This window comes from Sus scrofa, chromosome 7 (genome assembly GCF_000003025.6).
Source record: "Sus scrofa isolate TJ Tabasco breed Duroc chromosome 7, Sscrofa11.1, whole genome shotgun sequence".
Taxonomy (NCBI): domain Eukaryota; kingdom Metazoa; phylum Chordata; class Mammalia; order Artiodactyla; family Suidae; genus Sus; species Sus scrofa.
In genome coordinates, this window is record NC_010449.5 from 117,225,827 (window position 1) to 117,253,696 (window position 27,870).

At 47.5% G+C, this 27,870-nt stretch overlaps 1 protein-coding gene across 1 annotated transcript in view; it reads left to right on the forward strand.

Annotated features, from left to right (window-relative positions):
• C7H14orf132 (chromosome 7 C14orf132 homolog) overlaps window positions 16,616-27,870 on the forward strand; it is a gene marked incomplete at its 5' end in the record, with an annotated part of 49,136 nt that continues 37,881 nt past the window's right edge. Inside the window, one exon of the mRNA XM_021100088.1 lies at window positions 16,616-17,152. Coding sequence (XP_020955747.1) covers window positions 16,616-17,152 — 537 coding nt within the window. The remainder of the gene's footprint in view (window positions 17,153-27,870) is intronic.

Genomic DNA, 27,870 nt, shown 5'->3' on the forward strand with positions numbered 1-27,870 from the left:
GAAAGAATCTTTTTCCCTACTAGCTCTGATCTTGGAGAGAGAGCAGTGAGTGATGGCTTGAAGCAAGATCTTAATTCTCTGCTCAGGAACTGAACCTGGGCAGACTGGATGAAAACCAGGAACCATAGCTGCAACACCAGCCAGAGGCTAAAAGCAGAATTGCCCCAATTCTTGTCCCCTGTCAAAAGCAAGAATGTTGCAGGGAGGCAAAGACTGTGAAATCAGGTACAGAGTTTATTGTTAGAAAGACAGGACAACACGTGGGAGAACATGCAGAAAAGTAGTCTCTTTATCTAAAGCAGAAGCGAAGCAATAATGCACACCCAAAGGAGGAGAGTGGGTGTGGGCATCCCCCTGAATGAGAAGCGTGCCAGAGGGGTGATTTAAACCACTTACATGAGGAAGTTCTTTCAGGTCTTTGTTTTCCTTTGGCCAATCACCTTATGTCTCACACCTGACCAGACCCAGGACCCTCCCAGATGTGCGTGCACATCTTCTGGCCAAGATGAAATCCAAAGCAAGGCATTGTGGGAAAGGTTATCTAGATTTATTATAGCCTGGCATCCCCTCCCTTTCTGATCCAGAGGTCCTTCTGCGCATTGGAGTTGGGGTCTCCCTGACCCCAAGAATGGGACGTCTGTGACCTCTTGGTCTTTTGCCCAAGCAGGTCTCATCCCCTCTTTTCATCCTGTCATTACCATTCCTTAAGAAGTTTGCAGAAGACAAGTACCAATTGCTTGCCTTGTCCCTGTTGTTATTCTCTCTTGAAGTATAGATAGATGGCTGGTTGTAAATGTCCATCCTGCAGCCCACCCATCTCCTGCTTCAGGAAGTATAAACAAAGGCTAGTTGTGAATGTCTGTCCTGAACCCATCTATCTCCCATCTCAGTTCCAGAGAGTGAATTTGCTTGACTCTTATTGGACTAACATGTCTATCCAGAATAGATTGTGGGGTGTAATCTCTGATAAACAAGATTTGGGTCATGGCCTCATCCTAAGGCAGAGAAATTAGAAGGTGAAAGGGTTGTCAACCAGGTCTAGTCATTCTGTGCCACAGTTGGGAAGATCTGTTCTCCAAGGTAAAAAGGGTGTTGAGAGCAGAAAAGGCGAGGGTGGATGCTGTGCAAATAAAACAGCAGGTGTCAACCACATGCTGTGCTTTGCCTACCCAGTTCCACATACCGCAGTCCTCCCATCCCTTCAAAAATGCCTCCACCTCACGAAATGCAACAAAATCACGTACAATCAGACCCTGCCTGCTCCCCCACCATCTCTGGGTGAATTTCACTGATCTTGATTAGATCTGAGTATAATTTCTAGAGGTGCAGCCACATATGGCTGAATGATAAATTAATTCTTTCTCTTAACACACCTCATACAACAGTGGAGAGAGTAAGAGAAAAACAACAAAAATCCTTTTGAGGAAAGACGAGAAGGAGAAACAATGTAAGACTGTCTCTGTCCATGATATTAACTTACGGATAATAGTAATGACTCTCTCCCGATTAAGGAGGGGTTCCTTAGCCAGCCCCTTTGGGCTGCCCCTGCTTCCACTGTCTGAAAATGTCCCCCTCATCTGCTTTCTTTCCCGCTGGCTTGTGAAGGATGCTCCTCTGGAAGCTACATTTCTTTGGCAATCCAATTTCTGTTGGTGTGGGTACGAAGCTTCATGACTCCCTTGAGGGTTGAATAAAAGGAGGCTTTTAGTTTCCTAAGATTGGGGTTTATCTAGAAATTCAGTGGCATTACAATCTCATTAAGATTCCAGTCAACTCAACAGCAAAAAACAAAATTTGATTAAAAAATGAGTAGAACTCAGCCACAAAAAAGACTGAACTAATGCCACTTGCAGCAACATGAATGCAACTAGAGATTATCTTACCAAGTGAAGTAAGTCAGAAAGAGAAAGGCAAATACAATAGGATATGACTTATATATGGAATCTAAAACCTGATTCCATATATAAAACGGACCTATCTACAAAACAGAAGCAGACTCACAGACGTAAAGAACAGACTTGTGGTTGCCAAGGGGGAAGGGGAAGAAGTGGGATAGACTGGGAGTTCGGGATTTGCAGACGCAAACTATGACCTTTACATGGATAAGCAGTGAGGTCCTACTGTGCAGCACAAGGAACTCTATCCAACTCTTGGGATAGACCATGATAGAAGATAATATGAGAAAAACAATGTATCTGTATGTATGACTGGGTCACTTTGCTTTACAGCAGAAATTGGCACAACATTGTAAATCAACTATACCTTAATTTTTAAAAAGAAAAAAAAATGGGTAGAGGATCTGAATAGACATTTTTCCAAAGAAGGCATATAGATAGCCAACAGGTACATGAAAAGGTACTCACCAGTCATCAGAAATGCAAATCAAAACCACAATGAGATGTCACTTCATACTCATTAGGATGGCTGTTATCAAAAAGACAGGAAGAAACAAGTGTTGGCAAGGATGTAGAGGGAAGAAACCCTTGTGCATTGTTGAGAGGCGTGTAAATGAATGCAGCCACTCTGGAAAAGAATATATGCTTCCTCCAAAATTAAAAATAGAGCCACCATATGATTCAGCAATTCCACTCTGGGTATTTATCTGAAGAAAAGGAAAACACTGACTTGAAAAAAATATATGCACCCTATGTTCACCGCACCATTATTTACAATAGCTGAGACATGGAAGCCTCCTAAATGTCCATTGATGGATAAATGAAAAGAGAAAATGTGGCATATATATATCACTTATATATGGAATCTAAAATATGGCAAAAATGAACCTATCTACAGAACAGAAACAGACTCACAGATATAAAGAACAGACTTGTGGTTGCCAAGGGGGAGGGAGAAGAAGTGGGATAGACTGGGAGTATGGGGAGTATATACTCCCAGGCTGCGTCCCAGTGATATCTCTTTATCCCAGAGCAAGGCTCACCCTTATTGGTGGCACCCGGAGACCATAAGGTGGTACTTGGGAGGGACTTGGGGAGGAGAGAGTGGATGTCACATATATATCCTCTTTAGCCACAAAAAAAGAAGGAAACCTTGCCATTTGCAATAACACAAATGGACCTTGAGATCATTATGCTAAGTGAAGTAAGTCAGGCAGAGATAGATAGATACCACATGATCTCACTTAAATGTGGAATCTAAAAACCAAATAACTCAGAGAGAACAGAGCAGTGATTGCTAGAGGGAGGATGGATGCCGGGGGTGGGACATTTGAGTGAAGGGGGTCAAAAAGTATAAACTTCCAATTGTCAAAGCAGCAAGTTATGGGAGTTCCATCGTGGCTCAGTGGTTAACGAATCTGACTAGGAACCATGAGGTTTTGGGTTCCATCCCTGGCCTTGCTCAGTGGGTTAAGGATCCGGCGTTGCCGTGAGTTGTGGTGTAGGTTGCAGATGCGGCTCGGATCCCCTGTTGCTGTGGCTCTGGTGTAGGCTAGCAGCTACAGCTCTGATTAGACCCCTAGCCTAGGAACCCCATATGCCGCGGGAGCAGCCCTAGAAAATGCAAAAAGACCAAAAAAAAAAAAAAAAAAAGCAAGAATATAACATACAGCATGGTGACTATGGCAAAGAAGATTGTATTTTATATTTGAGACTAGGTATTAAACGTTCTCATCACAAGAAAGACAATTTTGTGACTGCGTATGGTTTGTTTGTTTGCTTGTTTTTATGGCTGCACCTGCGGCGCATGGAAGTTCCCAGGCTAAGGGTTGAATTGGAGCTGTGGCTGCGGGCCTACTGTATAAGCACAGGGGACTATATCCAGCTCAGCACTGGATCCTTAACCCGCTGAGTAAGGCCAGGGATTGAACTCACATCCTCATGGACACCATGTTAGGTTCTTACCATGCTGAGCCACAGCAGGAACTCCTGTGACTGTGTGTGGTGATGGATATTAACTAGATTTATTGTGTTGATCCTTTCACAATGTATACAAATATTGAATCCCTATATTGTAACCTGAAGCTGATACAGTGTTATATATCAAATATCTCTCAGTTTTTGCTTTTTTTTAAAAAAAAGAAGCTAGTCTATTTATTACAACTTTTGGGACCAGCATCCAAAGCCAGAACTCTGTTTGAGGTGGGGGCCTTGCATCTAGGCCATGGCTTGGGAAATTCTGCAGATTAGAAGCAAGCCTTCCTCTGTTCTCTATTTACCCCGTGCTGGCCAGGTAACCTTGGCAACAAAGCCTAGGCAGGTAGATGTGCTCATCTGCCCTACACTCAGGCTGCATCCCAGTGATATCTCTTTATCCCAGAGCGAGGCTCACCCTTATTGGTGGCACCCGGAGGCCATGAAGGTGGTACTTGGGAGGGACTTGGGGAGGAGAGAGTGGATGTCACACTTTTTTAGGATCCCTAAGTGGCTCGCTCTGTTTCTTTCCTCCAAATGAACTTTCTTTGGAGGCAGAGCTGGCTTTTCTAATCCTGTAAGGGGGACACTTATCTGACTCAGTAAACTTGGATTATTGATCATGGGCAGAATAAACCTCTTTTAGTGAAGTCAGATTTTATTCTCATTCATCACTTGAATGGGCCAGTTTCCATCAAAATTCACCTCTTTCTTGTAAGGACTTAATGCAGTCCACAAGAAGCTGCCAAAGATGCTCCAATATCCTTTTTCCCACCACGCCTGCTGAAGTCCAGTACCGATAGGCACATGGCCCCAGTTATGGACAAGTTAGAACAAGCAAGTGACTCTCAAACTGTTGGTTTGCTCCTGAGTAGTGGGGCTGCCGGCTTTCCTCATGGCTCCACACCATTCACCATTTAGCCATTTATTTTCTCAATGACTGGAAAGTCCAGGAGCAGATGTGACTTCAGGCACCATAGGATCCAGGTGCTCAAATGATTGTATTGGGAACTTTCTCTCATCTCTCTGCTCTGCTTCCCCGTGGGTTGACTTTGGTAGGAAGACGGCTACTAGCACCTCCAGATTCACAGTCTACCCATTCAGCAGCCTCACAGAAAGACAGCTTCTCTTTCCAGTCAAAATTCCAGGGCTAACTCTCACTAGACCAGCTCAGGATTACATGTCCTCCCCAGAATGAAATTCCTTGGAGGTGGGAGGTAGGATCAGCCCCAGATGAGCCACAGGGACAGAGGATGGAGGTTATATAAACAATATTGGGGGTACCATCTCCTGAAGAGGGAGAAGGGATACTGGCACAAAGAACACATGTGAACTATTAGCTTCCAGACGTCCACGGCAGCTCTTGCTGGAGAATACAAAGGAAAGCGGAATGAACAATTCTGGGACCCCTACTGTGTGTTTTTCATTGGCTTCTATTTTCGACATGAATTTTTGATCACCTATTATTGTAAATAATAACAGTTAATTCTCAAGTAGCATTTTTCTTTTCTTTTTACAGCCATACCTGCAGCATATGGAAGTGCCCAGACTAGGGGTCGAATTAGAGCTGCAGCTGCCAGCCTACGCCACAGGCACAGCAACACAGGATCTGAGCCACATCTGTGACTGTGCAGCTTATAGGCAAGGCCAGATCCCTAACCCACTGAGCAAAGCCAGAGACTGAACCTTGAATCCTCTGAGACAACGTTGGATCCTTAACCTGCTGAGCCACAAGGGGGCGCCTCATTTATCGTTTCCCAGCATTTATCATTCTTTCACACTGTTAACCCATTTAAACCTCACAGCTCTGCAAGGTAAGTGCTATAATGACATCCCCATTTTATAAGAAACGGAAGTAGAGCCGGGCATCTATATTCATTTCCAAGGGCAGCTGTCGCAAAGAACTTCAACCTGGAGGGCTTAGAACAACAGAAAATGTTTTTCTTCTTAGGGCTGCACCTGTGGCATATGGCATTTCCTAGGCTAGGGGTGGAATCTGAGTTGCAGCCGCAGCCTGTGCCACAGGCACAGCAGCATGGAAGCCAAGTGGCATCTGTGACCTACACCACAGCTTGAGGCAATGCCAGATCCTTAACCCACTGAGTGAGGCCAGGGATTGAACCCACATCCTCAGGGATACTAGTCGGTTCTTAACCCACTGAGCCCCATGGGAATTCCAAAACAACAGAAATTTATACTCTTAGTTCTGGAAGCTAGAAGTCTGAGATCAAGGTGTGTGTGGGGGGAGGGGGGGGGGCTCTTCCTTTAAGACTCTGGAAAGAATATCTGCTCACTTCTTCCTGGCTTCTGCTGGTGGCGGCCAGCCTCGGCTTTCCTGGGCTTGCAGCTGCATTCCCTAACCTCTGCCGCCACCATCACATGGCCGTCCTCCCCGTGTGAGTTTTTCTGTGTCTCTTCTCTTCCTCTCATAAGGACACCAGTCATATGGATCAGGGCTCGATGACCTTATTTCAATTTAATTACATCTGCAAGACGACTTTCAAGTAAGGACACATCTTGGGCGGGGGGTGGGGGGCCGTGGTTAGGACTTCAACATTCCTTTGGAAGGGACACAATTCAACCCACAACAACACCCAAGCCAGGCCTAGTTCCAGAGTCCCTGCTTGCCTCTAGCCTCAGGTCTGGGTCACAGCTCCTGGGGTCACAGCGGTGGGGAAGCCCAGTTGTACTTTGAGGGGATTTGCAGGATAGGGAGACACGATCAGTGAGCTGAGCAATGAAGGTGACAATGAGGCTGATTACGGAAACCGAGGACTGCTCTGCCCCTGAAGGTTCTCGAAGGAGGGGATGACTGCAGGGGGCCTTGGGTGGTGGTGGTGGGGCAGAGGCTGCAAACAGCAGGAGGCAGGAACGGGAGGGGAGGGGTGTGTTCCAGGAAGAAGGAAATTATGGGCAGAGACTGGGGGAGAGAGTTGATACAGCTTGCTAGGATTTCTCAAAAGAGCTCAGCGTGGCCAGAACAGAGAAGTCAAGGAGGGAAACTGGAAGAAGAAACTGAACAGGCTGGTGGGGACAGAACCAGGAAGGTGGAGGAGCCATGTCAGGAACCCACACTCTGGTCTGGGGGTCACCAGCAGCCTCGGGAGGCCAAGGGAGGGGCTCCAATGGAGCTGCTGATTTTAACCGCATCGTCGCTGTCCTGCGAGGTCGGTGACATTAACCCCATTTTATTTTTTTATTTATTTAGTCTTTTTCTCCTTTTAGGGCCACACCCACTGCATATGGAGGTTCCCAGGCTAGGGGTCTAATCGGAGCTGTAGCCACCGGCTTACGCCACAGCCACAGCAATGCTAGATCCAAGCCATGTCTGCAACCTACACCACAGCTCACAGCAACACCAGATCCTTAACCCACTGAGCGAGGCCAGGGATCAAACCCGCAACCTCATGGTTCCCAGTTGGATTCATTTCTGCTGCGCCACGACAGGAACTCCCTAACCCCGTTTTAGACAATGTAGAAATCAAAGCTCCCAGAGGTCAAGTGTGCTAGGTAGAGGTCAAGGCAGACTGTGGCCGCACTCTGACTGAAGCCCCCTGGGGACATATCTCACTCCCAGAAGTTGGGATGTGAGGCGGTGACAGCGGACAGATCACCAGGTCGGAGGCTGAGTTCAAGTCCTGCCCTTCTGTGCATTAGCCCGTGACCAGGGGAGGTCGCTTCTCCTCTGAATGGCAACACTCACAGGCAGAAGCCTCGCCCTGGCAGGACTGTGACCCGAGCGACCAAGCGGTGGGCCCCAAAGGACTTGGCAAATCCACGTGCAGGAAAACAGCAGCAGCTCAGCAACCATAAAAGGACCATCACCACCTACGTTGTTGTTACTGGGAGACGGGTGGCCGTGCCTGTCCTGGGCAGGCAGAGCTGGAGGAGGAGCAGGTGGCATCTTCCTGAGTCACAGCCCCGCCGCCCTCCCTGCAGACCTGCCCACCCCCCATGTCTCCTCCTGATGCAATCAGTGCTTTAATTAAAATGAGTTCATCAGACGCAGGAGGCGCAGCCAACAAAGGAAGGAAGAACAGCAGTTACCTCCTGGGGATTTTGCCCGGAGCTTTGGAAGTTTCCTATGAAGAGAAGCAAGTGTGGCTTCCAAGGAAGGATTCCACTGGGTATTTGGAGAGAGGGAGACACTTTCCTGTCTGTGCATGGGAGACACAGGAGAATATGCATGGATTTCTGTGAGGACACAGGATTCCTGAGGCTAAGAGGTCTATACCCCAGCTCCTGGTCAAGTCCCTGGTCTGGACCTAGGATATTATGGTGGAGTGGACTATTATCTTCCCTAGATATGAGTGTGCCTGGCTTAGAAATGCCTCTCTGTTTTGTCTACTTGGGAATCCGAGGAATTATTTTAGTTAAATTTCCCCTGGCTGAAGCACCTCGTCTGTACCACTCTCTGCTCACCTGCCCCAAACCAGCCCATCCCTCAAGGCCACAAAGCCTGCCCAGACCCCTCCAGCCCTCCTTCGTGACACCCCAACATCACAGATGAGCCGGGGCTCTTCCAGTGTCTCTTCAATAGCAATAGAATGCAAGCCATGTACAACTTCAAATTTAAAAAGCCACAGTGTGGAGCTCCCGTCATGGCTCAGTGGGTTAAGAACCCGACTAGCATCCACGAGGATGTGGGTTTAATCCCTAGCCTCACTCAGTGGGTCAAGGATCCAGCACTGCTGCAAGCTGTGATGTGGGCACCAGATGTGGCTCAGATCCCGAGTTGCTGTGTCTGTGGTGTAAGCCTGCAGCTGCAGCTCCAATTTGATGCCTAGCCTGGGAATGACCCCAAAAAGAAAAAAAAAAAGTATCAGCCCTAACATGCAAAGGAAAGAGGGTGAGGCCATCAGAGGGAACAGAGGGAGACTTATACTTCCTGCATCCTCCTTCTTAATTTCGTCCATTCATTTATTCAACCATAAATTCTTATTAGCTCATTAGTTTGTTCATTCAGGAAACATTCCCAAAACACTTTATTTAAGCCAGGCATTTGCTACGTGCTGGTGTGTTTCATGGATAAGCAAGAAACCCTCCCAGCTCTGCAGTCCCCTGGAGCACTTATCCTAGCAGAACATGTGTTTAACACGAATAAACAGAAGCAAAAGAGCAATCTCTGCATCCAATTAACACCTTCTCCTCTCCCCAGGGACTTTAACTAACTTTCCTTGTGTCCTTCCACAGACAGCACACCTACGATGTGCCAGGTTCAGTGCTAGGCACTCTCTCCATCATCTCATTCAAGCCTCCACCTTGGAGAAGACATTCTGGCTCAGAAAGGTTGAGAAGCTTGCCGATGTCATCCAGCTAGCAAGTGGCCAAGTCAAGATGCCAACTGGCTTCTTTGGCATCTCCCCTGGCAGGGGGGCTTTGGGCCAAGTACAGCACCTTGTCTTGCTGTTGAAGCTCCACACAGCTCTCTCCACCCCTCCAGATGCAGGAATGCTCAGGAAATACCTGCCGAGTGAATGAATGACAAACTTGTTGACCCCTGACCTCCATATGTGGCAGGTGCGGACTTAAAAAGAGAGAAAGAAAAAAGAAAAAAAGAACGAACGAATGGATGGATGAATTCTTTTTGTGTTGGTCTAACACATAGGATCCTCATAGGCAGGAAGCCAGTACAGAAGTCATGTGACTTCCAGAGTCAGATGGATCTGGGTTCACCTCCTAGCTCAGCCCCTATTGGCTGAACAGTCAGAAGAGACATGTCTTGCTGTGAAAATTGACAGAGAAGAAAGTGTGGGAGCCAGGCTTCAAAGAAGAACAGGATGTCCTATGTATGTTGCTGTCCCCCACTGCTGCCTTGCTCTGTCCTGCTACAAAGGAGCGGGTGCGGGCAGCCACTTGAGTGCTGTAAATAATTTATCAAGTAGCTTCCTGAGAAGCTCCATGAATTCTTAAATCCTTTTCAAAGGCCTCCCAGGAAGAAAGGGCACCAGCTCCAGGGGCTCTGGGGCCCCCTGCCCTCCCCATCTGGGTCCCAGATGAAGCAAAATGACAGGGTCGGGTCCCCGTGTTGTGGCCCTCAGGACGAGAGCCTTTTAAGGAATGGCTTGTTCCTCCCCTAGGATCCCAAGTTATGTGCGCACATGAATATGCATCTGGTACTTGGCAGGACAGCACTCTGGAAACTGTCCCCGAACCCAAATCCTCCAAGTGTGCCGTGCAAAGATGTGTCCCTTTCTCCTGTCCCCATGCCAAGATGCCAGGACCGAGAGCATGCAGGTGGCCTGAGGTCCAGGACACTCAGGGCCCAGGACAGATGGCCTTTCCCACACATGAATACATTCACAAAGGGAGAAGTGCTACGGAAAAAAAAAAAAAAAGTGTTTTATTTTAAGGACGGATTACTTAAGGTAGCAAAGGCCTCCTGCAGGAGGTGTTTTTTGAAAGGAAACCTGAACCATCAAAAGAAAGAACTGGGGGAAAAGAGTTTTGAGAAGAAGGAACAACAAAGACTATGTCTCTGCAGGGAAATAAATGCACTTGATGTGTTGCTGAGAAAGAAAAAAAGGCCCAGGTGGCCAGAGGGCACTGAACAAAAGGGTTGGTGGGATGAGAGTGGGGTCTAAGGGCGAGAAGACAGAAGGACAGCCCCTGGGTCTACTGTGAGGCCTTTGGGGGAATTAGCAGAGGCCCCTCGTACTCTTGACAGACTTAGCCCTTAACCCACTCATGGGAGTTCACGAGAAGGGCATGACTAGATTTTAACCTCACTCATCTCTCTGCCAGGCACCCTTGTGCAGTGTGCAACATGTAGAACTGTACCTGGAAGACTTGGGGAGAGCCCTTCTCTGCTTGTGATGGAGCTGCGGGAAAGGGGGAAATCAGGTTCAATGTTACCTGGTTATTTATTTATTTGGGCCTCACCCTCAAAGTCAGAGTGTATTCACTGGATTCATTTAAAAAAATTTTTATTATTATAGTTGATTTGCATTGGAAAGTTTCTTCATATTTAACTTTATAGTTAGTCTTTGTTTAAGAAATCCTTTCCCGGAGTTCCTGTCGCGTCGCAGTGGAAACGAATCCAACTAGGAACCATGGAGTGGCGGGTTCGATCCCTGGCCTCGCTCAGTGGGTTAAGGATCCGGCGTTGCCATGAACTGTGGTGTAGGTCGCAGACGCGGCTCAGATCCCACGTTGCTGTGGCTGTGGTGTAGGCCAGCAAAAATAGCTCCGATCAGACCCCTAGCCTGGGAACCTCCACATCCCTCAGGTGCAGCCCTAAAGAGATGAAAAAAAAAAACAAAAACAAAAAACAAACAAAAAAAAAAGAAATCCTTTCGAACCTGAGATCATAAAGGTACCCACCTGTATGTTTTAGTTTTTATTTTATTTTTTTGTGTTTCAGCCCTTTCTTACTGACGGATTTTTTGGCAGGGGTTAAGGAAGCAGTTCCATCTTTCCCGTAGTAATAACCCATTCTCCATCCCTTTTATTGACCACCGCAGCCCTTTTTGTTTGGTGGTGATTCGCAACATCAGATTTGTCAAGTTTCGATCTAGGTGTGGGCCTGGTTCTGGGTTGTCTCTTCTAATCCACTGCTTTTTCATTTATCACTATAGTAATACTGTTTTGTTTTTGTTTTTGTTTTTGTTTTTTTTCGTGGCTGCACCTGAAGCATATAGAAGTTCCCAGGCAATGGGGCGAATTGGAGCTGCCGCTGTCAACCTACACCACAGCCACAGCAACGCCAGATCCAAGCCGCGTCTGCGACCTACACCACAGCTCACGGCAACGCTGGATCCTTAATCCACTGAGCAAGGCCAGAGATTGAACCTGCATCTTCATGGTGACTAGTTGGGTTCATTACTGCTGAGCTGCAACAGGAACTCCCAGCGCTTGCCTGGTGAGATCTGAGATGCCGTTAGTCACGCAGGAGAAGTTGCTGAAATGATGGGTGGGCCCATCTGGAGGTCAGGACAAACGTCTGGTGTCATCACTGGACCATGACAGGCTTAGATGCAGCTTACCAGGAAGGGCTACAGAGTGATACTTCTAGCGTGCAGATCTGCCTGTGAGGTGCTTATCAGTCAGTGGATGGGGCCAGCAAGGTGCTGAGGAATCAAAATTTAAGGAGACATTCTCAAGGTCATGCAAGTGCAAAGCTGGCACCTGAGAGTACATGCCACCTTAAATTCTGTGTCTTCTTAAATCTAGTCCTGGTCTGGGGTACTTGAATGGAGACAGCGTGGTCCATGGTGATGGCACAACAGAACATTCATTTGGAAAAGAAAAAAAAAAAAGAATCTCAACTCTCATTTCTCACCATATGTAAAAACAAAAATAGATCATAGACACCAACACAAAAGCTATGACTACATAAAACTTTTAGAAAAGAGAAAAAAAAATCTTTATGACTTTGCAATAGGCAAAGATTTCTTAAGTAGGACACAAAAAGCATGAACCATAAAAGAAAGAACAAAGATGAAGTGGATTTTTATCAAAACTAAGAACTTTCCTTTGAGAAATATCAAGAAAATATAAAACCACAGACAGAAAATACATGCAGTACTTGTATCTGACACAGGACTTGTATCCAAAACACGAAAGGAAGTCTTACAACTCAGTAATAAAAAGATAACTGACCCAATATTTTTTTAAATGGGGGAAAGGTTGGAATAGATTTTTCATAAAAGAAAATATACAAATGGCCAGTAGTGAGCAGGTCAAAGAGACGTTCAACAGCCTCAGTCATCAGAGAAATGCAAATTCAAGCCATATAAAGCACCACTTTATACCCTCTTGAAAGGCTTAAAGTAAAAACGACAAAAACACCAAGGGTTGGTGAGAATACGAACCAACTGGAATTCTCATAGTGTTGTTGGGAACGTAAAAAGTACAAACCCTTTGTAAAAGAGTTTGGCAGTTTATTATAAACATACAACTAAGCAATTCCATTCCTAGCTTTTTACCCAAGAAAATGAGCACAAAATGTCTATACAGAGATTTGTACACAAATATTCACAGGTGCTTTAGTTACGAGAGCTCAAAAGTTGGAAACAGCCAAGTGTCTGCCAGCAGGAGGATGGACTAACAAACTGTGGAACATCCAGACATCAGAATGCATTTCAGGAAAAAAAAAAAAGAAAGAATTACCGCTACATGCAACAATATGGACGATTCTCAAAAACCTCATGCTGAACAAAGGAAGCTGAATAAAGAAAAAAGTAAAATCTGAATGATTCCACGAAGAGGCAAATCTAATCTGTAGTCATGGAAACCTGATCAGTGCTTGCCTGAGGCTGGCGTTGGGGGCAGGGAGTTGACTGCAAAGAGAGGAGAGGGTTCCTTTAGGGGTGAGTAGAATGTTCTTCATCCTAATTATAGCTCTGGTTACACGGATGTGTATGTGTATCAAGACTCATCAACTTGTTTATGTAAAATGCCTACATTTATATAAATTATGCATCAATAGAGTGACTTAAAAATACCCCGTTTAGTTTTTGGCTGACAAGTCCTCCGATCCGTCTCGTCACTCTGAGTGTGGTAACATCAGAATGTTTTCTTTCTCCAAGGACGGTGATTAGAAAAGGGAAAAAAAATTAAATAATTCTGTTCAATTCCAGAACATAGCAGGCGTTAAAAAATAGACATAAGAGGAGTTCCAGTTGTGGCGCAGCAGAAATGAATCCAACAGGGAACCATGAGGTTGTGGGTTCGATCCCTGGCTTGCCAGTGGGTTAAGGATCCGGTGTTGCTGTGAGCTGTGGTGTAGGTTGCAGATGAGGCTACGATCTGATGTTGCTGTGGCTGTGACAGCTGTAGCTCCAACTGGACCGCCGCAAAAAACAGACGCAATATTCGTGGGTCCCTGCCTGCCCCTTTGCTTAGAGATGAGGGAACTGGGGCCCAGAGAGCATGGTCCTTGTTGAAAGACACCCAGCTTGATGTAGGTATTGACCCCAAGGTGTTGCTCAGGGATGTTTGGGTTTAAAACATACAAATAAGGGAGTTTCCACTGTGGCACAGTGGGATAAGAACCTGATTAAAGAGGCTCAGATTGTCACAAAGGTGCAGGTTGGATCCCTGGCCCAGTGCAGTGGGTTAAAAGGATCCAGTGTTGATGCAGCCGTGGCTTGGATGGATTCAATCCCTGGCCCAGGGACTTCCATATAACAAGGGTGTGGCCATAAGACTTAAAACAATAAACATTTGAAAAACAATTTTTTAAACCATGAAAACAAAAGAAGCAAACAGACAGTTCGTGTTGATCTCTTTTTCCTTCAGAGCCAAGACCAGGGAGAGGTCTGGGTTCCCCCGAGCAAGGCCAGGCCTGCAGGCCAGTAAGTGCACAAAACTTTTGTCTGCCGAGCGCTTCTAGATGAGGCCCCTGGCCTGTGAACAAGGTCATCCCACAGCAGGGAGGGTGCAGGAACTGAACACTGCTTTTCAGCAGACACCACCTCGTGCTGGTCTCCCTGCATCCACCACCGCCCAGCATCCCAGAATCCTCACAAGGACACAAAAACACGGCTGCCTGCTCCTACCACTCTTATTCAACCTAGATGTCTGGTCAGTGCGATAAGGCAAGACAAGGAAATAAAGATCAGAAGGGAATAAAGCAAATGGTCCCTATTTGCAGATGACATGATTATCCATCTAGAGAATCTACAAAGGAATCTACTAAAAGATTCCAAGAACTAATAACCCTAGGTCACAGGATGCAAGATAAACATACAAATCGATGGTATCTTTACACACTAGCAATGAATACATGGACCAAAATTAAAACTACAATACCTAGGAGTTCCCTTGTGGTGCAGTGGGTTAAGGACCCAACATTGTCCCTGCAGTGGCTCAGGTCACTGCTGTGGCATGGGTTCGATCCCAGGAACTTCTACCTGCCACCATCACAGCCAAAAAAAAAAAACAAACAAACAAAAAACAAAAAAAAGTACAATGCCTAAAAATTTATAATCGAAAAGACATGAAACAGGAGTTCCCACTGTGGTGCAGCGGAAACGAATCTGACTAGGAACCGTGAGGTTGTGGGTTCGATCCCTGGCCTCACTTGCAGGGGTTAAGGATCTAGCATTGCTGTGGCTGTGGTGTAGGCCGGCAGCTGTAACTCCGATTAGATCCCTAGCCTGGGAACCTCCATATGCTGCAAGTGCGGCCCTAAAAAGCAAAAAAAACAAAAAAAAAAAAAAAAAAAAAAGTGACAAATTTTATGTGCGCATTTAACACACATGTCCAGGCCTTGTGTGATGTAAACTATACAACAGTGATGGAAAAAAGTCAAAGATGGTCTAAATGCATAGACATCCGTCTTCATGGATTGAAAGACTCAGCATAGGAAGGTAAATTTCTCCCCAATTCGATACATAAGACTGCTAACCAGCTATCTGGGCATTCTGTGGCCCAGTCAAGGTGGCAGATAAAATTAACCACCATGGTAACTGAGTCAGAACAGCATAACTACAGGCACAGATGAACAACCTAGAGACTAGCATAGACAACCCAGAACCAGGCCCACGCTAGACTGAAACTTGACAAATCTGATGTTGCGAATCACCACCAAACAAAAAGGGCTGCGGTGGTCAATAAAAGGGATGGAGAATGGGTTATTACTACGGGAAAGATGGAACTGCTTCCTTAACCCCTGCCAAAAAATCCGTCAGTAAGAAAGGGGCTGAAACACACACACCACAGACAAATAAAAGCTAAAAACTACAGAAGAGTATCTTTATGGTCTCAAGTTGGGAAAGGATGTCTTAAACAAGGGCTAACTTTAAAGTTAAATGTGAATAAACTTTGATTAAGTTAAAATGAAGAACTTCTGTTCCCATATCTCTTCTTACAAGAGAAGTAAGCCCATCATTCAAGCCCGGCTTCCATGACCTAGTGACCTAATTACTTCTCAAGGCCCCACCTCCAAATGCTGTCATGCTGGGGATTAGGGTTTCAACACCTGAATTTAGAGGGGACACAACCATTGTCAGGAAGTCACTGGTCCCCATTTCCACAGCCCCTGCTGGGCTCCCGGCTGCTGTATGACATTGAACAAACGCTTCCATCACCTGGTGCCGCAGCTCGCTCACTCTTGACCGAGCCTGAGAGTCCAGGCTGTCTCCATCACAGGCTGTAAAGGCTCTCGTGACACGCTGGGTGAGACGGCCCTGGGAGGGACATGGCCAGGAGGACCCAAGTAGCCCTCAGCTGTCAGAGAGACCTGTTAGAGCGCAACCCATTCCCCACCAGTGAGGCCTTCCAGACCCACAGAGCTCCCATCTGCTCCTCTGTGGGCCAGCCACAGGTCTGGGGTGTCTGTCTGTCTGTTTCTCTCTTACACACACACACACACACACACACACACACACACACACGGCTTAGGCCCCTTCTAGCATCTCTGCTGTTGTCCTCATCTTAGCCATGGCATCAGCAAGGTTTGGGATACCTGTTGGAAGTAAGGAGAGATCAAAACAGAGCTGTAAAATACCAGTTGTGCAAGCTGCACACTGTGCAGTTCTAGAAGGCACCATTCACTGCTCAGTCTCTGTTACGTCCTTAGCTGTAGTGCAGTTCGCCTTTGTTGAAGACACCATGTACCAGATCCATGATCGCATTTAATTCTCTGGTTCAGTGTTCCTCATTTTACACATGACGAAGCCCAGACTCAGCGAGACACAAGCCGCAAGAACAGAGCGAGGAGTTAAACCTCCTTCAGCCCCGTTCCAGAGCCCCCGAGGATACTGGACGCAGTGCTGGCACTAAAACCCTGTTAACCCTGACCCTGGAAGGTCAGCCCCTCGGAGGCGCTGCGGATCGCCCCTGGGGAACTGGGCTCAAAAGCACGGGGCGGGGCGCCAACAGCTCTGGACTTCGGTTCAGGGCTGATTCTTGCAGATGTGAGACCCCCACCTCGGGCCTCCCTCGCTCCATCCTGCAGAAGTAGGGAGGCAACCGCGAGCGCTCGTGGGCGTTCCGCCGAGCCCCGCCCTCGGGGGTGGGGCTGGGAGCAGTCACGTGGAGGGGCGCCCGGGCCCCCCGAGCCCCGCCCCGCCCCGCCCCCAGGCTCCCGGCCCTCCACTCGGTCCGGATCTGGAGATCTGGAGCCCAGAGCGCAGAGCCAGCCGAAGGCGCCGCGCCGGCTCGGGCTCCGCCGCCGACACCCGGCTGCTGAGGTCGCCGCGAGGGTTCGGGGACGCCTGCTCACTGCGTGGCTTCTCCCGGCCAGCTGTGCAGGCGGCTGGACCAGCAGCAGCGGCGAGGACTCGAGCGCGGGCTGCAGCAGCGACACCATGGACCTGTCCTTTATGGCCGCACAGGTAACCGGGCACCTTCCAGGCGCGCCCCGGGCCGCCACCTTCGGGCAGGTTCGAGGCCACGGTCTCGCCCTCTCTGCCGGGGCTGGGCGCGCCGGGAGGCTTCAGGCCGGGCGGTGGCGCCCGCCGCGAGTCTAAGTCCCTGTCCTTTGTCCCGAGCTGGTATCCCCACCTGGTGCTCGCTCAGGGGGTGGCGAGCCTGGCTTCCTGCGGGTGGGGCGCGCGGTGATCTCAAAGCTCCCCGGGTCGACCTGTGCTAGGGGCCTGGGCAGTGGTCCCCTCCCTGCCCATCCCCCATCTGCTGTCCCCCTTCCGTTACCCCGCAGCCCTCCAAGGCGGGGCAGCCCAGATCCGTGCGAACCCGGGTGGACAGGCAACCTCGCTCTTCCTAATTCTCTGTCTTCTCGAGGCGCCGGATAATCCGTCACTTGCAGATGATCGCGGGCACCTCCCATCTCACGTTTCTCCCCTTTGAAGGCAACCATAGCCTGTGCAGCCCCGAGGAAGGCGGCGAGACCCGCTCTGTGACCAGCCAAGCGCCAGAGCACCGCGGTCATTTTATCCTTTTTTGCTTTGTGCCGGGTCTGTTAGCCATCAGTGCCCCGCGCGACCATAACTCTCCCCTGGACACAAAACAGATTCCCAGTCGCAAAGAAAACATGACTTCTCATCGCTTGGTCTTTGCACCAGGAGCATCCCCTAGAAGCTCTGTGGCGGGGTGATCTTTATGTTTCATGCCTTAACTCTCTTGAGTCAGCTGCTTTGAGGAGCTGTCTGTGGCCTTTTGGAGTTACAGTCTGGCCACCACATTTAGGCTGGGAGACTAAGTCCCCATGTACCAAATTCAGACCTTGCACCTTCTAGGGGGCTGGTTATGCTGGGAGCCCAGTGATAGGAAGGCCCCCTGGTTCCCTCTGCCCCATAGGTGTGGGCCAGGCTGGCTGCTGTTTGCATTTCCAGGGAATGGAGTTTCAAGGGACACTTTCCTTGTCCCCCCAACTTCACCGTGGTGGAAGTCTATTTAAAAAATAATGGCAGAACCCAGGCTGGAGGGACCAGGGGTCACCAGTACAGGCGTGGATGGGTGCAGAACCCCCAAGTCGGCTCAAGGGAACCCAGATTCTAGCTCTTGGCAGCTAGAAGTTTTTCAGAATGCTGCTTGCTCCCATGAGCAGTGCTGGTCTTTTTTTGTCTAATTGTCTGTCTCCTGTTCCTAAACCCACGTTGACGACTCTGGTCATGTGCACATCACACATCAACAGTGACTGTTGTTGTGTGATGGCTGAGGAGGCTTCACCAGGTTTATTTCTAGAGGGGAAAGGCACTCAAACATCTACCTCTGCCTTTCCCTGCTGGATCCTACCAAAGAGCTGGCGTTTCCATGGTTACAAGATAAATTGATTACTGTTCACCCTGGGGCTGGCTGGAGCATCAGGAGTTGCTATGGTAACTTGACAAAATAAACATTGGGCTTTTCAGCACCTATCCGCAGAGCCTCTACAGAGATTGGATTTTTTTTTTTCTTTTTTGTTTACAATTCAAGTTCAGTGTGATCATTTTATTCCTGTAGTTGAATGTTTGGGCATCAATTATATGCTCAGTCCTGAGCTAGCTGCAAAGACAGAAACACGAAGTGCGATCAGATGGAGAGAGATGCTGATGTTTGTTGAGCATCTGCTATGTGCCAAACAAGGGCTCTGACACACTTTATTACAGTAAATCCTTACCAGTCTGTGACGCTGGCACTGTTATCCCATTCTATAGATCAGCATACCAAACTTCAGTGAAATTAAACAATTTGGCCACACACCATTAGCAAGGAGGGAAAATGGGTCTTAAATCTGGATCTGAGTATCTGCAGAGCTGCTGGGTTTTCCACCTTATTGCTGTATCCTGAGAAAGACAAACGGAAGGGTCGGGGCAGACGTATTTAAAGATACTCACTCTTCTCCTTCCCCCGGAAGTGGTCTTATGGTGCGTTGTGATCTAATGGATTTCATCTTGGTTTTGCTCTGCATCTCTTATCCCCACAAGGACAAGGGCTCTTACTTCATCACCTGCAGCACTTAGCAGTGCTCAGCCACAGTGAGTGCTCAGCATGTACCGTAAGTGGGCCGTGACCGAGTCATGGTTCCCATACATCAGCAGAGGATGGTTTGATGGGAAAAATGTGAATGCCTCCATCCACTTGTTCAGCCAGTGTTGAGTACCTGCCTTGTGCCAAGCTCCGTGTCAGGCACTGGGATGGAGACGCTGGGGGAAAGCGTTGAATGGATTGGAGATTTTCTTTCTGGATGCTTGCAGAGTAATGGAGAAATAATGGGCCAGGCCATTCTCAGAAAGGGCAACCAAAATACCTGGCATGTACTAGGGCCTCCACAAGTATCTGTTAGCTGCAAAGATGTTGACAGGAAGAGTGAATTCGAGGTGTCAGATGCCCTCCCAAACACCTGTTGATGAGCGCTTGAGGCTGGGTGTTCTAATGAAAGGGAGCTAGGGGCAGATTTCCCTTGGGGAGCCTGGGAATAAGGTCATTCTAAGCAGAGAGGCATGGAGGTAGGGAAGCCCAGAATAAACTCCCAGAATCCTTCAGGAAGCTGGAGGGTGGGGGCCCAGTAGAACTGGGGAAGAGAGAGGGAGGCCAGGGCGAGGTTATGGAAGTGACCAGCTGTCTGCCAGAGATGAGAAGTTGGCATCTCAGTGGACAGCGGGAGGATTGTAGGTGATTGGGCAGGGGATGGTTGAAGCAGTGTCTTGGGGGAAATCCCAGGCTTCATGAGAGGCCAGAAGCTGGAGGGATGGATGGAGTCAGGAATGCACACCTGCTTGATCACAAACAGATCTTTGTGACTCCAAAACCCCCATCTCTTCCCCTCCACCAAGTTGTGAAATATGATTCCTCTTCATGACTTAAGCAGACATAGAAGATTTATGCTCTTTTAGACAGAGGTCCCTCTGCAAAGCTAAGCATGATGTGCAGAGTGGACGCCAATTATCCAGCAAGTCATCTGGTGCAGATGTGCCCTCCCTGGGTATGTGGGGCTGTGCATGTGGGATTAGAAGAGGCTGTGAGTGCTAAAGATATAAAGACTCAGCTCGCCCCCAAACTCTGGAGGCCCTCAGCTGCCTCTTCTCCCACCCTGGAAACACCCCAGCCACACTCTCCACAGTCCCTGGGTCCCTGGAGACTCTAGAAGGATGACGAGTGAACAGGTGCATCCAGACCTCCTGGGAGCTGGGGAAGGGCGGAGAAGCACAGATCCCAAGGATTGATCCCCAATCCCTGTGTTGTTGGTGGGGTAGCCTGACTCCAGAGCTGCCCCATCCATTCCTTCCCTTCCTCCTGGGCTCTCATGCCCCTGCCCCCAATGAAAGGGTGGGGGATCTGATTCCCTCCCCTTAAATCTGACCTGGCCTCAGTGATTTTGCTGGCCAAGACAATGAGGCATGAGTGACAGTCTGAGATTAGCTGGTAAGAAACCTGCAGCCTCCATGTGGGACTTTTGGAACGTGTGTTCTGGGGAAGAGCCCACGTCATGCATGAAACCTGAGACCTCCATATTTCGGGAGGGGAAGGAGCATTTAAGGAACCTGCTGTGTGCTGGGCCGGTGCTTGGAATGAACTAGAGGGACAAGGGGCCCTGCTCACTGTAGAACAAACATGGCTGTGGCTTAAGATTTTTGTCTTGCATTGTCGCTATAGTGACTACTCTAAAGCCAGTTGTTCCCAAATGTTGCTGCCATTAGAATCACCTGGAGATTTTAAGAGTTTTGCTGCCCAGGACCTGCCCCTGACACTCCCATCCACGTCAGCATCGACATTTTTTTTTCACCCCTTGGGTGAGTCCAGTATGCAATCAAGGTTGCGACAGGGGAGTTCCTGTTGTGGCTCAGTGGGTTAAGAACCCGACATAGTGTCTGTGAGGACGTGGGTTCGATCCTTGGCCTCACTCAGTAGGTTAAGGATCTGGTGTTGCTGCAAGCTGCAGTGTAGGTCACAGATGCGGCTCGGATCCTGTGTTGCTCTGGCTGTGGTGTAAGCCAGCAGCTGTAGCTCTGATTCAACCCCTAGCCCGGGAACGTCCATATGCCGCAGGTGCGGCCCAAAAAAGGACACACACACAAAAAAAGGTTGAGACCCAGACCTTAAACCCACACTGTAGGGCTATCCCTCTCCCCCTTCTCTGGATGGAGCAGATCCTTGGCTCTCTGGTCCCTTTTAGGTCGTAAAAAGTCACATCATCCCTGGAAGTCATCCCAGCATCAATTCAGCCAATACTGAGGTCCAGAAAAATGTAACCTGAGAACTTGCTCCAAAATTAAGGTTCTCATTTGAGATTAGCAGACACAAACTATTATATGTAGAATGTAATTTAAAAAAACAAGGTCCTACTGTGTAGCATAAGAAACTATATTCAATATTCCGCAATAAACCATAATGGGAAAGAATATGAAAAAACTTACATATGTCTAACGGAATCACTTTGCTGTACACCTGAAACTAACACAACATGGTAAATCAACCACACTCCAATAAAATAAGCTTTAAAAAAAAAAAGGAAAAAGAAAATTGAGGTTCTTCTCCAGACCACACCTGCCACAGGTAGAAAACCTGGAGTTGGTGCCTTTATTATCCTCAGAGGACAGACAGGAAGAAATGGAGCCAGGGGTGGAGCCTGGTCTCCTGACCACAGCGCCATCCCACCCATCACCCTCCGACCTCCCAGAGGAAGGCAAGTGGTAGAGGATCCCAGGGCAACCTGGGACCCTCTATCAGCCTCAGGGAATCATCCAGCCTCTGTAGTACACAAAATATCATGTTCAGGAACATTTTAAAACGAGTTCTTAAAAGAAATCTCTCTGAGTTTCCTAGAGACGCTGTAACAAAAGACCACAAGCTGGGTGACTTAAGATACCAGAAACTTAATCTCTCCTGGTTCCGGAGGCTCAAAGGCCAAAGTCAAGGTGTCGACAGGGCTGTGGTCTCTCTGAAGACTCTGGAGAGGATATTTCCATGCCTCTCCCTTAGCTTCACGTGTGGGTCTGCCATCGCTGGCGTTCCATGGCTTGTAGACACACTCTGGTCTCTGCCTCTGTTGTCACCTACCTGGCACTCTCACCACGTCTCTGTGTCTCTTCTCTTCCTATCAGGACACCCGTCATATTGGATTAGGGTCCGTCCAAATGACCTCATCTTAATTTGATAACATCTGCATCAATATACTGCAGTACTGGGAGTTGGACTTGAGAATATCTTTTGGGGAGACGCAATTCAAGCTATAATAGGGTCTGAAGATCCCTAAAGAATAAGGATCTTGGTTCTTGTGTTAGTGGCTACTGATCTTTGAGAGGCAGTGGACAGATCACTTCTCTAAACCTCAGTTTCATCATCTGTGAAATGGGAACAAAATGACCTTCATCTCGTCATTGAGCAGACATTTTCTGTGTGCCAGGCCCTCCCTCTGAAGTGCTGGGGGCAGAGGGTCACGTGCCTCTTGGGATGTGTGACAGGGTGGAGGTAAATATAGGTACCTCCATAGCCTAGAGGAGGCCCCTTACCCAACTTTGGGAGTCAGGGAAGGCGTCTGGAGGTTTCACTTGAGCTGAGTTTGGAGGATGCATGGCTGTTAGATCCAGGTGCGAGGTCATTCCAGGCTGGGGGAGTGGCATGCAACAGCTTGCAATGGAATGGGCTTGAAGCTGTCTCCTGTTGGGAATGCCAGTTGCAAGCAGCCATTTGGTTGGGTTGAGGGGCAGATGGGAAGGAGTAGAGATGAGGCTGGGGGACTAGGGTTGGGCAGGTGGCCTCATAGAGTGAAGCAGGATGGGGTAGGGGCTGCAATGACCCAGAGAGCAGAGGCCTGGCCTGCAGGGGATACAGGCAGTGGCCCTGAGCTCTAGCAACTCGCTCATGCTGTGCAAACGCCGAGGCCCAGGGCTGAGGGTGCTTCTGGGTTTTCAAGAAAACTGAACACTCTTGACTCTTGCAAGCAGTCTGGTTTTTCAAATGCTGGCAACTAATTAAAATGTTTAAACCAACTGATCAACCCAATGGGAGCTGTTTTTTCAGTTACTCACTGATTATCATTTCAGTTCCTTAAAGCCATAATTTATTTTGGGGGACCAGAATTTGGGAAGAGGTGGGCTAGGCCGTTTGTTCTGTTCCAGTGGCATCAGCTGGGGCCACGGGGCTGGGGTCTAGACGTGCGTCCCAGCTTCACACGCCTGTCAGACACCTCTGTGCAGCCAGACCCTTCTCTCCACCTGACCGCTCATCCTGCAAATGTTTCGTTAGGCAAGTGGGGCTCCCTCCCAGCGTGGTGGTCTCAGTGTCATTGAACATTTTGTGTGGCACTGCCTTCCCCCAAAGCCTGCCTTCCAGTGGATCTTACGAAGCCTCTTATGAGCCAGACTGGGAAGCCCTAGAATGTCACTAATTCCACATTCATTTGGCCAAGAAAATCCTAAGGCCAGCCCAGATTTAAGGGCAGAGGAATCCAATTCCACTTCTTTTTTTGTTTTTACGGCTGCACCTGCAGCATATGGAAGTTCCCAGGCTACGGGTCAAATTGGAGATGCAACTTCTGGCCTACGCCACAGCCACAGCAATGCCCGATCTTAAACCCCCTGAGCGAGGCCAGGGGTCAGACCCTCATCCTCATGGACACTATGTCAGGTTCTTAACCCACTGAGTCACAATGGGAACTCCAGTCCCGTGTCTTGATGTGGGAAGCAGCACGCACGGCCAGGGAGAAGCAAGGACGGATGGTGAACATCTTGGGAGACTGGCTGCATGTGGACCAAGCAGAATTGGCCTGGGTTCATCCTGGGGCTGCCCATGTAATAAATATCTCTTGACTAGGCAGGTGTGTGTAGAGCTTGACAAAACCTTGCAAACTTCCAAGAAGTAAATTATTACACGGAAGTAGACCATGACTTTGTTAGGTCGAACCATATGAAGTAGCTGATGTGTGACCTAAAAACAATTTCACGCCGTTCAACCTAACACGTACTAATTGGAAATCCATTCCTTGAGTTATGGAGGGAGGAAGGGCTGTGGGACATGGGAGGGGATGGTCGCTACCTGCAGGGAATCCAAGGAGGCTTCCTGTCTTTGAGGACCAGGGCCTTAATCCCTCTTCTCCCCTCAGCCCAGCTCTTAGAACCTTGGCCTTGCAGGTGAGAGGACTTGGTCACACCTGGAACTTTATGTGCCCCTGCCCCCACCATAGGTCTTTCTGGTTGTTAAGACCCATGGTCTCCTCTTAGTTGAGATGCTGATACATCCACCGCCACTCCCCGTTCTCCCGCCCTCTCATCCCCTTGGACCTTGGGAGGCTCATGGTTAATTTGCATTCTAATCATTTTTCCCAGAGAGGGGAAAAGAAGTGGCAATAGACTTATGGTCTCACTGTAAAGGCTGTTCCATTATTTCTCGAGAGGGCCCCAGCTGTACTCCAGGGCCTGTGGGAGCATTCCAGAAGATTTGCAAGAAACCAGCAGAAGTTTTTCCTCCCCAGAGGAACACATTACTGCCCAGAAAAAGAGAATTCTAAAGAGTCTGGCAATCTGCTACTTGGGGATTGTTTTTCCCCAGCCAGCGACTGTTCCTTTTTCTTAAAGCAAGAATTATCATTAAAATACAAATTGTCCATTATTGCAGAAGTTTTTAACCAAAGGGCTTGTCTTCTTGTACTCCCGAGGTCCCATTTAAAAGATTTAAATGTTTTATCATTCTAATTAGACTTAACCGTAATGAGAAGTTAAGGAAGAAGTAAAAATCTGTAGTACGTTTTGCAGACCAGATTTCTAGACGAGGTTTTAAGAGTCAAAACATTCCCTCTGATTTGAAACAATTATGTCGCACAGAGTTAGGAGAAGCAGGGCATTTGGAGGTGGATTACAAATCTCCAATTAAACACCTGAGTGTTTATGGGGCACCTGCTGTGTGCTCAGCCTGGCTTTGGGTATTCAAATCCCAGCTCCTTCTACCCTGAGATGATGGCAACCTATCTCTGTTCACTTACCCCCCCTCGTTCTGTACCTTCCCATTATAGCTTCCCTTTATCAAACACTTAGGAGTTACCAGGCAGGCCCTGAGTTGAATAATACATAGAATCTTCTAAATCTTTTGACAGCCCCATGGAATAGGCAATTTTAAGATCCATTTTACAGGTGAAAAAACTGAGGCTCAGAGAAGCAAAGTCACTTCTCCAGGGCACAGAAGCTGGGTTTCAAACCCAGATCTCTGTGCCTCTTCAGCTTATTTATTAAATCCAGTTTTACAATCTCTGCCTTCAGACTGGAGTGTTTAAACCGTTTACATTTAATGTGATTTTTTTTTTATATAGTTAGGTTAAATTTACTATCTGACCATTCCCGATTGGTCCCATCTATTCTTTGTTCCCCTTTCCTCTTTTTCTGCCTTCTTTTGGATTCATTGAGAAATTTTTATTTTTTCATGTTGTCTTATCTCCTGCTTTGTTAGCTGTAACAGTTGTGGTATTTTAGTGGTTGCTTTAGGATTTATAGTATATAAATCACACACACACACACACACACACACACTAGTATATATATACAGCCTCTCTGCAAGTGATATTATGCCAGTTCACATGCAGTGTAAGAACCTTATAACAATATATTCCTATCCCTCACTACTCAGCTTTTGTGCTATTATTGTTACACATTTCACTTCTACATATGTTATAAACCTCACATTACTTTATTATTATTTTTGTAAAAAGTCATTTACCTTTTAAAAAGATTTAAATCGTAAGGAAAAAACTTATTTTCCCATGTGCTCCTTCCACTGTTGTGTAGTCCTTTGTATAGAAGCATATTTCTGTGTTGTCATTTTCTTTCTGCCAAAAGGACGTTAAGATTTCTAGTAGTGAGGAAGTGCTGGTGATGAATTCTTTCAGCTTTGGTATGCTGATGAAAAAAAAAAAGTATTTTTCTTTTTTGGCTGTCCCTTTTGAATGTGTGGGAATAAAATTCTGGGTTGGCTGTTTTTCAGTACTTGAAAAGATGAGCCTCTAATACTTCTTACCTCTGTCTTTTTGATAACAGGCATTCTAACAGGCTTGAGGCAGTGTCTCATTGTGGTTCTGATTTGTGTTTCCCTGATGATTAGTGATGTCAGCACCTTTCCATGCACCTGTTGGCCATTTGAATATCTTCTTTGAAAAAATGCCTATTTAGGTCCTTAGCCCATTTTGAATTCGATGATGATGATGACGATTTACTATTGAGTTCTATGAGCTTTCCATTGTTTCTTTACGGATTTCTGTTTTCCCCCTTTTTCTCCTCTCCTTCAAGGATTCTACTTACACGTATTTTAGGCTACCTGACATTGTCTCACAGCTCCCTGGTGCTTGCTCTTGTTTGTTTTTGTTTTATTCTTTTTTTTCCGTTTGTTTCATTTTGGATAGTTATTATTAACATGTGTTCAAGTCCACCGATAATTTCTTTTGAATATCTAGTTTCTGCTAATCCCGCCTAGTGTATTTTTAACCCCAGACATTGTAGTTTTCATGTCTAGAAGCTTAATTTGGGTCTTTTTTATATTTTTAGTCCGCTTCTTAACACGTTCGATATTTTCCTCTCGCTGTTTGAACATATAGAATACAGTTATAAGAACTGTGTGAATGTCCTCGTATACTAATTCTAAATCTGCGTCAGCTCTCGGATGGTTTTGATTTATTGCTCTTTCTCCTCAGTGGATCATATTTTCCTGCTGTTTTGCATGCCTGATAATTTTTGATTGGATGCCAAACATTGGGAATTTTACCTTATTGGATGCTAGATATTATTGTATTCCTATAAATATCCTCAAGCTTTCTTCTGGGGTGCAATTATGTTACTTGGGAACAATTGAATCCTTTTGGGTCTTGACTTTAAGGTTTTTTTAGGGTTGGCGTTCCCATTGTGGCTCAGCAGGTTATGAACCAGATTAGTATCTGTGAGGATGTGTGTTCGATCCCTGGCCTTGATCAGTGGGTTAAGGATCCAGCGTTGCCCTGCGTGGTGGTGTAGCTTGCAGAAAAGGCTCAGATCCTGTGTTGCTGTGGCTGTGGGAGAGACTGGCAGCTGCAGCTCTGATTCCACCCCTAGCCTGGGACCTTCCATATGCTGCAAGTGTGGCCTTAAAAAGCAAGAAAAAGAAAAAGAAAAAAGAAAAAAAAGGTTTGTTAGGCAGGACCAGAACCATCTTTAATCTGAGACTAATTACTTCCCACCACTGAGACAAGATTGCTCTGAGCGTTCTACCCAATGCCCTGTGAATTAGGAGATTTTCAGAACTGCCAGTGGAAAGAGGCACTATTTCTGGCCTGTATGAGTAACGGGCACTATTCCCTGTCATCCTTGCTGCCTCAGGGGTTTTCCTTGCACGCATGTGCTCACCGATCCACTGCTGAAGAGCTGAGCAGGCCTTCTGCAGATCTCTGTTCATCGCTCTCCTCTCCATCCTCTGCCTCAGCTGCCTTGGTCTCGCCAGACTCTCAGTCCCGTCTCCTCAATCCAGGAGTCCCCTCGCATCAGCCTGGGTTCCCCTTTCCTATTCCACAGCCTAGAATCTCTTCCCAGCCAGCAAACCGTCATTTATAGGGCTTACTTTGCTTGTTTCCCAGCTGTCAAGGGTCACTGTCTTTCACTGCCTGATGCCCAGTGCCTTGAAAACCATTTTCCAATGTTTTGACCACTTTTTATTTTTATTA